General features: G+C 35.7%; 1 protein-coding gene across 1 annotated transcript in view; it reads left to right on the forward strand.

The window, feature by feature from the left end:
* LOC127866205 (charged multivesicular body protein 6-B-like) overlaps nucleotides 1–11,181 on the forward strand; it is an 11,690-nt gene extending 509 nt beyond the window's left edge. The window contains exons 2-8 of the mRNA XM_052406628.1: nucleotides 196–305; nucleotides 1,801–1,888; nucleotides 2,199–2,285; nucleotides 3,448–3,513; nucleotides 7,176–7,256; nucleotides 8,076–8,148; nucleotides 8,500–11,181. Of these exons, the coding sequence (XP_052262588.1) occupies nucleotides 196–305; nucleotides 1,801–1,888; nucleotides 2,199–2,285; nucleotides 3,448–3,513; nucleotides 7,176–7,256; nucleotides 8,076–8,148; nucleotides 8,500–8,555 (561 nt within the window). The 3' untranslated portion in view covers nucleotides 8,556–11,181. The remainder of the gene's footprint in view (nucleotides 1–195; nucleotides 306–1,800; nucleotides 1,889–2,198; nucleotides 2,286–3,447; nucleotides 3,514–7,175; nucleotides 7,257–8,075; nucleotides 8,149–8,499) is intronic.
* Nucleotides 11,182–15,661: the final 4,480 nt, after the last annotated feature.

Raw genomic sequence — 15,661 nt, forward strand, 5'->3', positions numbered from 1 at the left:
AAATATGCTGTTATCATGTGAATCTTTTTTTGGTTTTATTTTCATAGTCTCTGATTGCTTTCGAAATTAAGGATATACTTAGTTATAAGTTTGTTTGTTGTTTTTATATTTAACCAACTTATTATGTTTGATTTTATAATCTGATCAAGATACGGCATCTTAAGCCAGAACATACTTAAATCGGGTCTTTTTCAGGAGTTAAAAAACCAAAGAGATAAACTGAAACAGTTGCAGAAGAAAATCAGTTTGCAACTAGAAAAGGACAGAGAAGCTGCCCGGAAGTTCCTCAAGGATGGAAAGAAAGAGTAAAGCTCATTTAATATAACTATGCCTGAATTTCATCGACAAGGACTAAACATTATATTATGGCAGTACAGCTAATGACAGCATGATGTTGATAATCATCGTATAGAATGGATTTTTTTTACATGTTTTGGCATATTTTAAAGTATTTCATTCAATATGTAAAAAAGCTTAATGCAAACTTTATATATTTAGGCAAAGAAACTTTAAAAAAAAAGAATAAAACCGGAAATACATTGTGCTTGTAATAAAGAATCTCTAATTATGCGATGATTATCATAAGAAAAACCATATTAATAGAAGATGTCTATGCCCATAATGTAAATTTGCTGTGTTAACTGTTATTGAGGTATTATGAGGTCGCTGTGGTGCAATGGATAGGTGTCCACCTAGCAACTGGGTGGTCATGGGTGTGATCCCTTCTGTGGGAGCGTTCTTTAGAATTCCCCCAAAGACACCAAGTACTGGTTCTAGGCCCAGGAAACGGACTCAATAGCGTTTCAATAAGCTTAAAGCTTTCGATGCAATCAAGCTAAAATAAAATAGGTTTAAACTAACTGTTATTGAATGTACTCTATTTTTGTATGCCCCCGAAGGAGGGCATGTAGTGATCGGACCGTCCGTCTGTCTTTCCGTCACACTTTGCATTTAGGATTTAGGTTTCGCATTTAGGTTTCGAAAAATGCTCATAACTTCTATGTCGCTTCAGATAGCAACTTAGATAGATGTTTGGCATGCATGTGTATCTCATGGAGCTGCACATTTTGAGTTATGAAAGGTCAAGGTCATCCTTCAAGGTCAAAGGTCAAATATATGGCTTCAAAGCCGCGCAGAAGGGGGCATTGTGTTTCTGACAAACACATCTCTTGTTTCAAATTAATTATGTTCATATTTATGTCAATATTTTGTAAAATGACCTCTTTATTATAAAAACTCTTGCTAAAAAAACAATGCCGTGGCAGGTTTTGTTCAAAGATATTTTTCCTTTCGTATTCCCTAGGGTGTTTTATATCGGATTTTGGGCAAGAATAAAACTCGGATATGTCTCAATATGCCAGGTTCGATTTAGTATACTTTCTGAACCCAGGGTACATTTCAGTATACTTAAGAGTGCCTGAGGTACATTTAAGTAGTGCCCAAGCCAACAACCACTAATTGAGCTTAAGTAGTCTTAATAGTATGGGGTACATTTTAGTAGTACCCAAGCCGTCAATGACCAATCGAGCCTTAACTACTATGTTTTCCATACTTCAACTGGTAATAATCTTTGTCTATTTAAGAAATGAATGACCTGTTAGTGTTAGTTTTTGCAGTTATTAGTTACCAATGGTTTGTTGCTCTGACGCTTTCCATACAAGCACTTGTGCTATAAGCTGCTATTAAAACCACAAGTTGTGAAGTACCAAGTTTCAGGTTTTGTTTTTCTATTATGTGTATTTTCTGTTGTATTGCTTGATAACCACATTTTCACAGTTTTCAGGCATTCTCTTATTTCAGAAAAGCAAAGCTTTTGTTACGAAAAAAGAAATTTGGTGAAACTCAGATTGAAAAAATGGATGGTCAACTAGAAAACATTGAAAGAATGGTTTGTTCATGTCTGCTTCACTTTAAATGAAAACAGTTTGGTGATATTGTCTATACATGATCAAAATGTAAGCAACTGTTGTCTCAAAACAATTCATTCACAAATATAATTATGTCTTTGCAAAAAATAACCAATTGTAATTTTTTACCTTTTCGTCATATGAACTGGTTGTATGTGAATCAATAATCTCATACTTTTTTTTATGTCAAACCCCTGATGTAAAAGTTCAGATATGAATTTAAAGCTATAGCACATAAAGGTATTTACTATGAGGGAGATCCCTTTGTTATTTGCCTACTTCTTTTCATAGGTCCATGACTTGGAGTTTGTGCAGATTGAGGCGGAGGTAGTTAAGGGGCTCAAGAAAGGAAATGAGTCTTTGAAGGCTCTTCAAAAGGTATGGTGGTTGTAGTCTAGTGTGGGGCTCACATATTTCATGTGTATCTCAGTGAAGTGATGTTTGTATCTCACTGCAATCTAGTGCGGGTCTCGCTGTTGACTAGTTTAGGTGCTATTGTATTGTAGTGTGGTTTGCACTGTAGTCTAGTGTTAAACTCTCTGTAATGTTTTGTGGGCCTCACTGTTATTTGGTTTATTATTAATAGCCGAATGGGCTTTAAAATGCATGTTTATCAATAAGTGCACATGTTGATGAAGAATTACATATCATGCATAAGTCAAACTATGCCATAGGAATAAGTCAAACTACTAGTATGCCATAGGAATAAGTCAAACTATGCCATAGGAATAAGTCAAACTACTAGTATGCCATAGGAATAAGTCAAACTACTAGTATGCCATAGGAATAAGTCAAACTACTAGTATGCCATAGGAATAAGTCAAACTACTACTATGCCATAGGAATAAGTCAAACTACTAGAATGCCATAGGAATAAGTCAAACTACTAGTATGCCATAGGAATAAGTCAAACTACTACTATGCCATAGGAATAAGTCAAACTACTAGTATGCCATAGGAATAAGTCAAACTACTAGTATGCCATAGGAATAAGTCAAACTACTAGTATGCCATAGGAATAAGTCAAACTACTACTATGCCATAGGAATAAGTCAAACTTCTAGTATGCCATAGGAATAAGTCAAACTACTAGTATGCCATAGGAATAAGTCAAACTACTAGTATGCCATAGGAATAAGTCAAACTACTAGTATGCCATAGGAATAAGTCAAAATACTACTATGCCATAGGAATAAGTCAAACAACTAGTATGCCATAGGAATAAGTCAAACTACTACTATGCCATAGGAATAAGTCAAACTACTAGTATGCCATAGGAATAAGTCAAACTACTAGTATGCCATAGGAATAAGTCAAACTATGCCATAGGAATGCCTCTTTCTGTCCTGAGAAACTGATTATATATTTACAACATGTATTGATATTTGAATTCTATTAAAAGATGAAATCAAAGACACAGGGACCAGTGCACCATATTTGCAGCACTTGTGTTTTGTTATTAAATGTATAGACTCAGTTTTCACTTGTAATAATGTGAGTGCACTGCATCAGACTGACTAAACACAAGTTTTTTTTCCAGATGTTCTCCATAGAAACAGTAGAGAAATTAATGGAGGAAACTCGAGAGGCAGCAGAATATCAGCAGGTTAGTGATCATATTGGTGAATAATACTTAACCTAGTTTCTTTTATCATCTATATTTGTATTACCTTGATGATTATTTAGGTCATTATGATCACTAAGGTGATCACTTTGTGATCAACATGAGGCAGAGCTTTTGTGGTCCATCCATGACTGTTGTCATATGCATGAGTCATCAACATCATGCATGTTATCCTCCGCCATAGGCGGAGGGATATTGTTTTGGCGTTGTCCGTCAGTCCGTCCGGCTTTTTTGTGTTCGGAGCCATATCTTGGAAGTGCTTTGGCGGATTTCATTGAAACTTGGTATGAGTATATATATGGATAAGAAGATGATACATGCCAAATGGCATTGCACATCGTCTGTTCATAACAGAGTTATGGCCCTTTGTATCTTGAAAAAAGGCTTTTTTGTGTCCGGAGCCATATCTTGGAAGTGCTTTGGCGGATTTTATTGAAACTTGGTATGAGTATATACATATGGATAAGAAGATGATGCACGCCAAATGGCATTGTACACCATTGGATAATAAAGCAGTTATGGCCCTTTGTCTCTTGAAATAATGCTTTTTCTGTGTGTCCGGAGCCATATCTTGGAAGTGCTTTGACGGATTTTATTCAAACTTGGTATGAGTATATATATGGATAAGAGGATGATGCGCATTGATGTTGTCCATCCGTCCAGAAAACTTTTGTGTCCAGAAGTATATTGGCGGGGGATATCAATTCAATGAATTTGCTTGTTATTTCTCCAGGGAGAGACCACAGTTGTGTCGCAAGATTGAATAAACTTGGTCAAAATTAATTTCTGTAAAGTTAAGACTCAACTCAAGATTCTTTATTATATGATTCAAACTTCATAAAATATAGTCTGAATGTTGATACATGTATCAAAAGTATCTAGGCCAAGTTTGAATTTGCCCTCCTTATGCTATTCTAGCCTTTGAATACAGCCCTGATAATCGATATGAACAAATATCATTCTGTATTTGTGTTCCAATAAACTGTCAATTGTATAGTAAATTGCTCAATTTTTAGCTCACCTGATTGCTCAGGTGAGCTTTTCTGACCTGTCTTTGTCCGTCGTCCGTCCGTCCGTTAACATTTGCTCGTAAACACTCTAGAGGCCACATTTGTTGTCCCATCTTCATGAAACTTGGTTAGAAGCTTTGCCCCAATAAAATCTCAATCAAGTTCGAAACTGGGTTGTGCCGGGTCAAAAACTAGGTCACTAGGTCAAAAAAAAGAAAAATCTTGTAAACACTGTAGAAGTCAAATTTTATGTTCAATCTTCATGTAACTTTGTCAAAATGTTTGTCTTAATTATATCTTGATTGAGTTTAAAAGTGGTTCCCGTCTGTTGAAAAACATGGCCCCCAGTGGGCGGGGCAGTTTTCCTTATTTGGCTATAGAGAAACCTTGTTAACACTGTAGAAGTCACAATTTTTGCCCAATCACCATGAAAGGTGGTCAAAACATTGATTCAATTGATATCTTGGACGAGTTCGAAAATGGTCTAGAACGGTGAAAAAACATGGCCGCCTGTGGGCAGGGCATTTTTCTTTATATGTATATTGTGGCAGTTTTCCCAATTTGGCTATAGAGAAACCTTGTAGACACTCTAGAAGTCACAATTTTTGCCCAATCATCATGAAAGTTGGTCATAACATTGGTTTTATTGATATCTCGGACGAGTTCGAATCTGGTCTAGATCGGTGAAAAAACATGGCCGCCAGTGGGCGAGGCAATTTTCTTTATATATGTATATAGTGAAAACATGTGAACACTCTAGAAGTCACATTTTTGGCCCAATTTTCATGAAATTTGGTCAGAACATTTGTTTCCTTGATATGAGAGTAGAGTTCGAAAATGGTTCTGGTCAGTTCAATAACATGGCTGCCGGGGGGGGGCAGTTTTCCTTATTTGGCTATAGAGAAACCTCGTAAACACTCTAGAAGTCACAATTTTTGCCCAATCATCATGAAAGTTGGTCAAAACATTGGTTTTATTGATATATGGGACGAGTCGAAAATGGTCCAGATCGGTGAAAAAACATGGCCGCCAGTGGGCGGGGCATTTTTCTCTATATGTATATAGTGAAAACATGTGAACACTCACATTTTTGGCCCAATTTTCATGAAATTTGGTCAGAAAATTTGTTTCTTTGATATGATAGTTGAGTTTTAAATGATTGGTTTTATATATATCACATAATTAATGCCATAATTATTGCCCTAAGATTGTCCAAATTTTCATTGTATTATACAAAATCCTTGTAAACACTCTAGAGGTCACAATTTTGTTTCAGATTTTATGAATCTTGGTCATAATATTTATTTTTGTTAGCAAAGTTTGATGTTTGGTAAGGGGGGTCAACTCAAAATATAGGCCACCAGGTCAAATCTTACAAAAACAAAATCACTCCATATGCCAGAGTTTTGGTTCAATAATGATGAAACTTGACCAGGATGTTTGTCTGGACAATATCTAGGTCAAGTTTGATGTTTGGTAAAGATTGAATGAACTGACTCCTCTCAGGTGAGCGAACTAGGGCCATCTTGGCCCTCTTGTTTATCTTCTTAACACATTTTTGTGGTACAGTTACAGGTATAAGAGAAACAAAAAAGCAACATTTGTATGTCCTTAACATGTATGAAAACCAATGTCCCGAGCTCTTGAACAGGTGCTTATTTTGGTGGTGTCTGTTAACATTAACTGCCTCAAGAATGTTATTATCCCTATGAAGTAATTTTCCTTAAATGATATAACTTAGTGTGTGTTAAGTGATTGTTATTACATTAGAAACAGAAGTCTCAAGAGAGCAGTGGTCTTGTGGTAGGATGCTGGTCTAGGAATTGGGAGGTCCCTGGTTCCAAACCTTCTCAGACCATTGGCATTATTCTCAGCAATAAATTAATCCCATGTTTACTCCTCTAAACCCATGGGTATAAATAGTTACCTGTGAGTGAAATAAGCCAATGTGCATTGGCTGCATACTGCAACCAGTGTGAAGAAACATATCCCAGCGATCAGGGGGGCATTGTGCAAGTGAGCTGAAGATGTACCGTAATCAATATCAGACAATAAAGTTTTATATAGTTTTATATAATATAAACCCAACCTTTACGTTAAAGCCTTAAAGGGATCTTTTCACGGTTTGGTAAATTGACAAAATTGAAAAAAGTTGTTTCAGATTCGCAACTTTTCGGTTTAGTAATGAAATTTCTGAGGAAACAGTATTACTGAGCATTTGCCATGGTCTAATATAGCCATTATATGCATCTTTTGACGATTTAAAAACCTAAAAATTATAAAGCGTAGCAATGCGTAACAATTGAATAATTTGGAGAGTTCTGTTGTTGTCGTTTAAATTTGTTAAACTACGAAGATTGCTTATATAACGTATAAAATATGCAACTTATGTATGCTTGGCAGGATAGCTCAGTTGGTTAATGCGTTTTTACTTCAGGATTCCGGGGGTCACTGGTTCAAGCCCTGCTGCAGGCTACTTTTTTTTCCTTTTTTAAATTTTATTTTTTATTTTATACTGGAGCTTTTAAAATTCAATGTTTACATTTATCAATATAAAGCATTTAATGACAAACTTCAAAACATGTCAAAATCTGTGAAAAGGCCCCTTTAATAGAGCATTGCCTCTGTCCCCAGGAGATAGATGAGCTGTTGTCTGGCAGCCTTACTCAGCAGGATGAGGAGGATGTGCTCTCTGAACTGCAGGACATCATTAAGGTAGCGGGACTGCATGCAACAGTGGGGAAGCTTAAACTCTTTCAGTGCTAGAAATGAATTTTGAAGGCCTTTGCAAACAGTTTGGATCCAGATGAGATGCCACAGAACGAAGCGTCTCATCAGGATCCAAACTGTTTGCTATTCTGATAGTATTCTTTGAAAAAATCGAAGAAAATGCTAATTTTAGAAATTCAGGAGACGACATTTAAGCAGACGACAAATTTCCCAGCATGCAAAGGGTTAAACCTACTTGTGTTTATTTACACATAATAGATGCCTAAGCAGTTGTCAATTATGTTTTATTGAATCTACTCTGTTGCATGCATGAGCTCTTGTAAAAAGTTTGTGAAATTGACAATAGTAGATGATAATGGTTGTGATTTTCAATTAATGGAAATAAATACTTAAACATTATCAATGGATGTTTTTTGAGGCATGGATGGTGAAACCCAAATACATCAATGTGTTGGAAGGTGCCGGCTTTGTTGCCTGCTGAGAAAATATTGAATGTGTGCTTTGTGTTGTTATAACAAATTGTTGCAAGTTGGAAAAGTGTCTATTTTTTCCTAATTTAAAAAGTTAAATAATTATTGATTTAAAGCATTTATGAAAATTATAATTCAAAGAAAATCACATTTCCAACTAGTTAATTAATTGTGACAATAGGGACTACTAGAAGATATGTTACATTGTTTTAGAATTTAGAGTTGCATGACTTAGTTCACAAAGATAATATAATTATTATAATGGTAATAATATTAACATTGACATTGTTGTAAATGGCCATAATGTAAATTGCACAAGTGTGTCTGCTCTCAGGAGTGCCTGCCAGCTGTTGGGGAGGAGGAAGGCACCCTGGATCTACCTGAGGTGCCTGCAGGAGAGCTTAAAGGTCAGTTACCCATGGGCATGTCACGCTGTGTAGTGGATTTGTTTTGCAATTTGCACTAAAATGTTCTTGTTTTTTAGCAGTTTTCATTGTAAAAAAGACATTATAAATGAGCCTTGTTCTGAGAAAACTGGGCTTAATGCATGTGCGTAAAGTGTCATCACAGATTAGCCTGTGCAGTCCGCACAGGCTAATCAGGGACAACACTTTCCGCCTAAACTTGATTTTTGGTAAGTAGGGACTTCCTTGAAACTAAAAATACCATACAAGCGGAAAGTGTCGTTTATTTAAATAATGTTTGAAAAAAATCCCAGGAAATGGGCTGCGAAATGATGGTGAATTTACTCTTTTCAGGGAAAACAAAAGCAAGGAAGGAAAAACATGAACAAGAAGCAATGCTGGCATCCTGATGACAAAAAAAGATTTGACCTGTGTCATGCAAAAATAAAATGTATGCGGTATAGGCCTGCATAGTTCCAGACCAGCCTGCGTATCTGTGCAGGCTGGTTAGGAGCTTCCATGTCTGCAAAAACACTTAATTTTTTGTTTGGTCTCGTAAGGAGACAGGGTTGCTCCTGAAAGACTGGATTGAAGGGCATAAGACCAATTTTTGCATGATGCGGGTCCATGATGATAATATTGTTTGTGCTACCATTTACTTGAAAACCTTACTATATAATATAACATAAAACCAATTCCATACATACATGCTTCTGTTCTGTGTTAATGTATCTAGAAAATGTTACTTTCATTATAGTCTATTTCAATGAAATTTACAATATAATGTTAGTGTGTTTACTCTCATAAGAAAACAGTTATAAATTAATGGAAAAAAAAATTGGTAAGATAAGAAGAAATCAGAAAAAAATTATAGAAGGCATAATGTTTTGTAAATAATTTTATAATTTTCAATGCATTTAGGGATTATGTTTCATTTTGAATAACAGGCCGCAAATCAAGTTCAGTTACAGTTGTGAATATTTGTTGCGGATATCTGCCGTTTTAGACATCTACACTCTGATACATGATATCATTCTACTGCTGAACCGGGTCAATGTTATTAAAGCTTCTTGGGGAGAATTCCAGTAAATTTCTTAAATGCATTTAACCAACTTTATTACATGTTAAAATTTCTCGTTAGAGCTTAATGAATACCTGCCTGACCCAAAAATATTTATTTTATTTACTCTTAGGATAAGGAGCATGTGTATTTTTGGATAAATATTTAGATATTATGTGAATTTATCTTTAAAAGATTTGAAAGGAATCCCTCAATGGATATTGTGGCATTCATGTTGTATTCCTTGTTGATATGATGGGAACTGAGACATACAAAAGTAGCCTAGATTTGACAACTGCTTTGAGCTCCTTATTTTTATGTCCTCGTTATAAAAAGGTGGTACATATGAAGCAGTCGCACTGTCAGTCTGTACGTGCAAACATCTGTACTGAGAGTTCTTGGAGGGACATCTGAAAATTCCTGTCATAACTTCCAAAACTTTGCCATATATGGATGGATTTTAAAATAGACTGGCATCTAAACTGTCATAAGACAACACATGAAATCCGTCTCCCTGCCTTAAAGGTCAAGGGCACACTTAAAGGTCAAAGAATAAATTTGGCCCTAAAACAGCTTGAAAATCATGTTTTTACTATAACTTTTAATGTAACAAATGTAAATCATGACAATGTGTTGCTTGTAACATGGGTCTCCTCACCTGAAAGGTTCATGTCTCAGATGTCAAAATTCGAATTTGGATATGAAATAGCAGAAAATGTCCTGTCTCAGCAAAAAGTTTGTCATTTAGAAATGATTTTATATATAAAACAACATAATAGCAAACCATCATAGGCCATGTGTTAGGGTGTTAACTAATTTTTTTCCCTACCTCAAAGGTAAAAATCACTTGTGGAGGTCAAAAGTTAAATATATCTCTAAAAAAAACTTATACGTATTCTAACCTTGTCATTCATTTTGCAAATTAAACATAAATTTCCACTAATAGCAGTTATAAGGAGGTGAAGTATGAAATGTATCGCTTGTCTGCCAACCTGAAAGGTCAAGTTCACACTAAAGGGACAAAAGTCAAAATGTTAAATAAAACATTCAAGCTTGCTTTTGACAGAAGTGGAGTTTTGAGATAAAAGTGGAATGTGGTGGTATCCATGCCCAATGCGCACATATCTTGTTATTACATATTATGCATAAAGTTAAATCTCAGTTGACATATGATTAAATTCATAATTGTTTATTTATATTGTTACTGTCATATAAAACTGACTCCTTTCCTTGATGTCCGTTCAGCAGAGAATATGCTGGAGAGAAACCTCGGTCTTTGATTTCAATTATAGTGTAAGCATCCATCTCTAGACAGGGAAATAGTTTTGCGAGTTGAATAAACCTTGTCAGCCAATCACTTGAAAAATAAGATGGAACTTTTATCCACTCCAGCATCTTTACCTCAAATTAAAAAATACATGTTAGATAACATGGATTGTTCCTGATGATGTAAAGTTCTTCATGTGCAACTTTTATTAAAAACCGATTAAGATCTACGTCTTGCTTCCAACGCTGCCCGAAGCCAATCTCGTGACATTCACATGGAATATATTGTGATGCAAAAAATAAAAACAAGCATTTTGTATCTCATTAAATCTATGCTTCCATACCACATCTGGTCATTTTGGCTATTGCTATAAGGAACACCGATTTTGTTGGGGTTAATAACTTTATTTTTATAAAATATTAATTGATTTTGAGTATTTATGTGGTTTTAATATATAGTCATGAACTGCTTTGAATATTCATCAGTCCTTTGACAACTATTTATTTTATCTTGTTAAATGATTTGAATAATTCCAAACAAATATATACTCAACACGTTAACAGTAAGAAGATATTGTTGGGTAACCATGTTGGAAATTGAAAGGGGTTGTCTAATTGTGGAACTGATTATGTTTTTTATTATTATACAGCTCTTATGTATTTATATGCAATTTTTAATGTCAATAAATCCTTATTTAATGCGAAAATAATGTGATGTTTGTTCTTGTCATTAACAAAGCAGACATTATTTTCAATAATGTACTAGTGTACAAACACATTGAAAAGAAAACAGACATGCTTACAGGTGAACAATATGTATAACAAGGTATGATTATTTTTATACTGAAATAACTACTGATAGTTTTGACCTTAATAAAAGGTGTTTTAAAAAAGTCACTAAAGCTAAATGTGAAGAATCTTAAATTCTAAATATCAAGGATTACATTTTTAAGCTGCTTTCTTGTGGAAAGCTTGCTAAAGATGTTGCAAGTTCTAGTGTATGTGGAAAGCTTGCTAAAGGTGTTGCAATGGTCTAGTGTATGTGGAAAGCTTGCTAAAAGTGTTGCAATGGTCTTGTGTATGCGGAAAGCTTGCTAAAGATGTTGCAATGGTCTAGTGTATGTGGAAAGCTTGCTAAAGATGTTGCAAGTTCTAGTGTATGTGGAAAGCTTGCTAAAGGTGTTGCAATGGTCTAGTGTATGTGGAAAGCTTGCTAAAAGTGTTGCAATGGTCTAGTGTATGTGGAAAGCTTGCTAAAGGTGTTGCAATGGTCTAGTGTATGTGGAAAGCTTGCTAAAAGTGTTGCAATGGTCTAGTGTATGTGGATGTTTGTGTCCAAGCATGTGTGAACTGTAACGTAATTATTCATCAGGCAATTACCAGTAAAAAATTACCACATAAGTTCCCCCATCATAAGAACACACATCACATTTAGCACTCATCTCACTTTTTCAAAGATCAAGGTAACCATTAGGGGCAAAAGGTCAAGTTTGGACATAACATATATGCATCCAATCTTGTTTTGACTACTGGGTATAATTTTTTCATTCATTATCCAATTTAAAAATAACAGACCACAAATGTTGACCATCATAAAACAACATTTTAGGTGTAATGCCCATGTCCCTGTCTAAAAGGCCCAGGTCACAGAGGTCAAAGGTCAAATTCCGCCATAAAACAGCTTCTCTGGACAGTACCTTTATAATGCATCATGCAATTTTATAGTAACTAACCAAAAATATTCACCATCATAGCACTCCGTAACACATGTTAACACTTGTCTCCATACTTCACAGTTATAGGCCACAGCGAGGTCAAAGGTCAATACATACGTATTAAATAATGTATGCAGGTTCAAGCTTTTCGGAACCATACTTTTTTCATGAATAATGCAATTTTTAAATTACTTAAGAATAAATTTTAACATCGAAAGACAACATGTCATGGGTTACACCCATATCCATATCTCAAATTTTAAGGTAACTGTTTTAGGTCAATTTTTAGCTCACCTGATTGCTCAGGTGAACTTTTGTGACTGGTCTTTGTCCGTCGTCTGTCCGTCCTTCAGTCTGCATTTGTTCTTAAACACTCTAGAGGCCACATTTATTGTCCCATCTTCATGAAACTTGGTCAGAAGCTTTGTCCCAATGAAATCTTGGTTGAGTTCGAAATTGGGTCGTGCCGGGTCAAAAACTAGGTCACTAGGTAAAAAAAAAGATGAAAACTTGTAAACACTGTAGAAGTCACATTTCATGCCCAATCTTCATGTAACTTTGTCAAAATGTTTGGCTTAATAATATGTTGGTTGAGTTCAAAAGTGGTTCCGGTCCGTTGAAAAACATGGCCGCCAGTGGGCGGGGCATTTTTCCTTATTTGGCTATAGAGAAACCTTGTAAACACTCTAGAAGTCACAATTTTTGCCCAATCATCATGAAAGTTGGTCAAAACTTTGGTTTTATTGATATCTCGGACGAGTTCGAAAATGGTCCAGATCAGTGAAAAAACATGACCGCCAGTGGTCGGGTCATTTTTCTCTATATGTATATAATGAAAACATGTGAACACTCTAGAATTCACATTTTTGACCCAATTTCCATCTAATTTGGTCAGAGCATTTTTATCCTTGATATGAGAGTTTAGTTTGAAAATGGTTCCGGTCAGTTGAATAACACAGCTGCCAGGGGGGGGGGGGGGCCAGTTTTCCTTATTTGGCTAAAGAGAAACCTTGTAAACTTTCTTGAAGTCACAATTTTTGCCCAATCATCATAAAAGTTTGTAAAAACATAGGTTTTATTGATATCATTTTCATTTTTGGTCTAATTTTCATGAAATTTGGTCAGAACATTTGTTTCCTTGATATGAGAGTTGAGTTTGAAAATGGTTCCGGTTAGTTCAATAACATGGCTGCCGGGGGGGGGGGGCATTTTTCCTTATTTGGCTATAGAGAAACCTTGTAAACACTCTAGAAGTCACAATTTTTGCCCAATCATCATGAAAGATAATCAAAACATTGGTTTTATTGATATCTCGGACGAGTTCGAAAATGGTCCAGATGGGTGAAAAAAAATGGCCGCCAGTGGGCGGGGCATTTTTATCTATATGTATATAGTGAAAATATGTGAACACTCTAGAAGTCACATTTTCATTTTTGGCCTAATTTTCATGAAATTTGGTCAGAACATTTGTTTCCTTGATATGAGAGTTGAGTTTGAAAATGGTTCCGGTTAGTTCAATAACATGGCTGCCGGGGGGGCATTTTTCCTTATTTGGCAATAGAGAAACCTTGTAAACACTCTAGAAGTCACACTTTTTGCCCAATCATCATGAAAGATAATCAAAACATTGGTTTTATTGATATCTCGGACAAGTTCGAAAATGGTCCAGATCGGTGAAAAAACATGGCCGCCAGTGGTCGGGTCATTTTTCTCTGTATGTATTTAGTGAAAACATGTGAACACTCTAGAAGTCACATTTTTGGCCCAATTTGCATGAAATTTGGTCAGAACATTTTTATTCTTGATATGAGAGTTGAGTTCAAAAATGGTTCTGGTCAGTTGAATAACATGGCTGCCGGGGGGCAGTTTTCCTTATTTGGCTATAGAGAAACCTTGTAAACACTATAGAAGTCACAATGTTTGCCCAATCATCATGAAAGTTGGTCAAAACATTGGTTTTATTGATATCTCGGACGAGTTCGAAAATGGCCCAGATCGGTGAAAACACATGGCTGCCAGTGGGCGGGCATTTTTCTCTATATGTATATAGTGAAAACATGTAAACACTAGAAGTCACATTTAGGCCCAATTTTCATGAAATTTGGTCAGAAAATTTGTTTCTTTGATATGAGAGTTGAGTTTGAAAATGGTTCCGGTCAGTTGAATGACATGGCCGGCTGGGGGGGGGGGGGGGGGCATAAAAGCTTGTGAACACTCTAGAAGTCACATTTTTTGCCCAATCATCATGAAACTTGGTGAAAAGATTGGTTTTATATATATCCCATAATTAATGCCATAATTATTGCCCGTAGATTGTCCAAATTTTCATTATATTATACAAAATCCTTGTAAACACTCTAGAGGTCACAATTTTTTTTAAAGATTTTATGAATCTTGGTCGTAATATTCATTTTTGTAAGCAAAGTTTGATGTTTGGTAAGGGGGGTCAACTCAAAATATAGGCCACCAGGTCAAATCTTACAAAAACAAAATCACTCCATGTGCCAGAGTTTTGGCTCAATAATGATGAAACTTGACCAGGATGTTTGTCTGGACAATATCTAGGTCAAGTTTGACGTTTGGTAAAGATTGAATGAACTGACTCCTCTCAGGTGTACGAACTAGGGCCATCTTGGCCCTCTTGTTTAAATAATATGCCACAAACAGCCACCATTTAGGGGATAACATATGGCGCACCAAAGGGGTCGAAACTTTAACTTCTGCTGCAGCAGAAAAAAATGCTGCTCGAGCAGCATTTAAATCTCAAACAGCAAAATTCCTGCCCGATCAGCATTTTTTTCTGCTGCAGCAGAAAAATCCTGCTTGAACCCGTCAGCCAATCACATTTGAGCTTACAAACGGACGACATAAGCTACCTCTATGGAAAAAAAAAGACCTGACAATAACTTTAGAAAAACTGCAACAAACTCATAATCTGTGTTTTAATCCATTATTATTAAATCCTCATCCCTTTTTCGTAGTTGTTCATAAAATAATAATTAAGCTTTAAAATCTATAAGTCATGTAGGAACATGCAAATTTGGTTGATCAATTGCTTCAACGTTACATGATTTATGCCTATGTGTAATCTGATTCTGATGGGCTGATGCCATAATCTAAAAATAAATGCTGGTCGAGCAGGATTTTTCTGCTGCAGCAGAAAAAATGCTGCTCGAGCAGCAAATTGCTGCCCGAGCAGCATCTAGATGCTGCACGAGCAGTAATTTGCTGCTCGAGCAGCATTTTTTTCTGCAGCAGCAGAAGTTAAAGTTTCGACCCTTTTGGTGCGCCATAATAACATGTTGTGTTGAACACCGTCCTCACTATCTTAAATGTCTAATGTCAAATTTGGCCATAAAAAAGCTATAACTTCATCATTCATGTTGTAATTTCAAAATAACTTTCCACAAAGTGTCCAGCATGATAAGACAATATATAGATTGTAACAACCGTCACTTTACCTAAAAGGTCAATT

This window comes from Dreissena polymorpha, chromosome 2 (genome assembly GCF_020536995.1).
Source record: "Dreissena polymorpha isolate Duluth1 chromosome 2, UMN_Dpol_1.0, whole genome shotgun sequence".
In the NCBI taxonomy this organism is placed as follows: Eukaryota; Metazoa; Mollusca; class Bivalvia; order Myida; family Dreissenidae; genus Dreissena; species Dreissena polymorpha.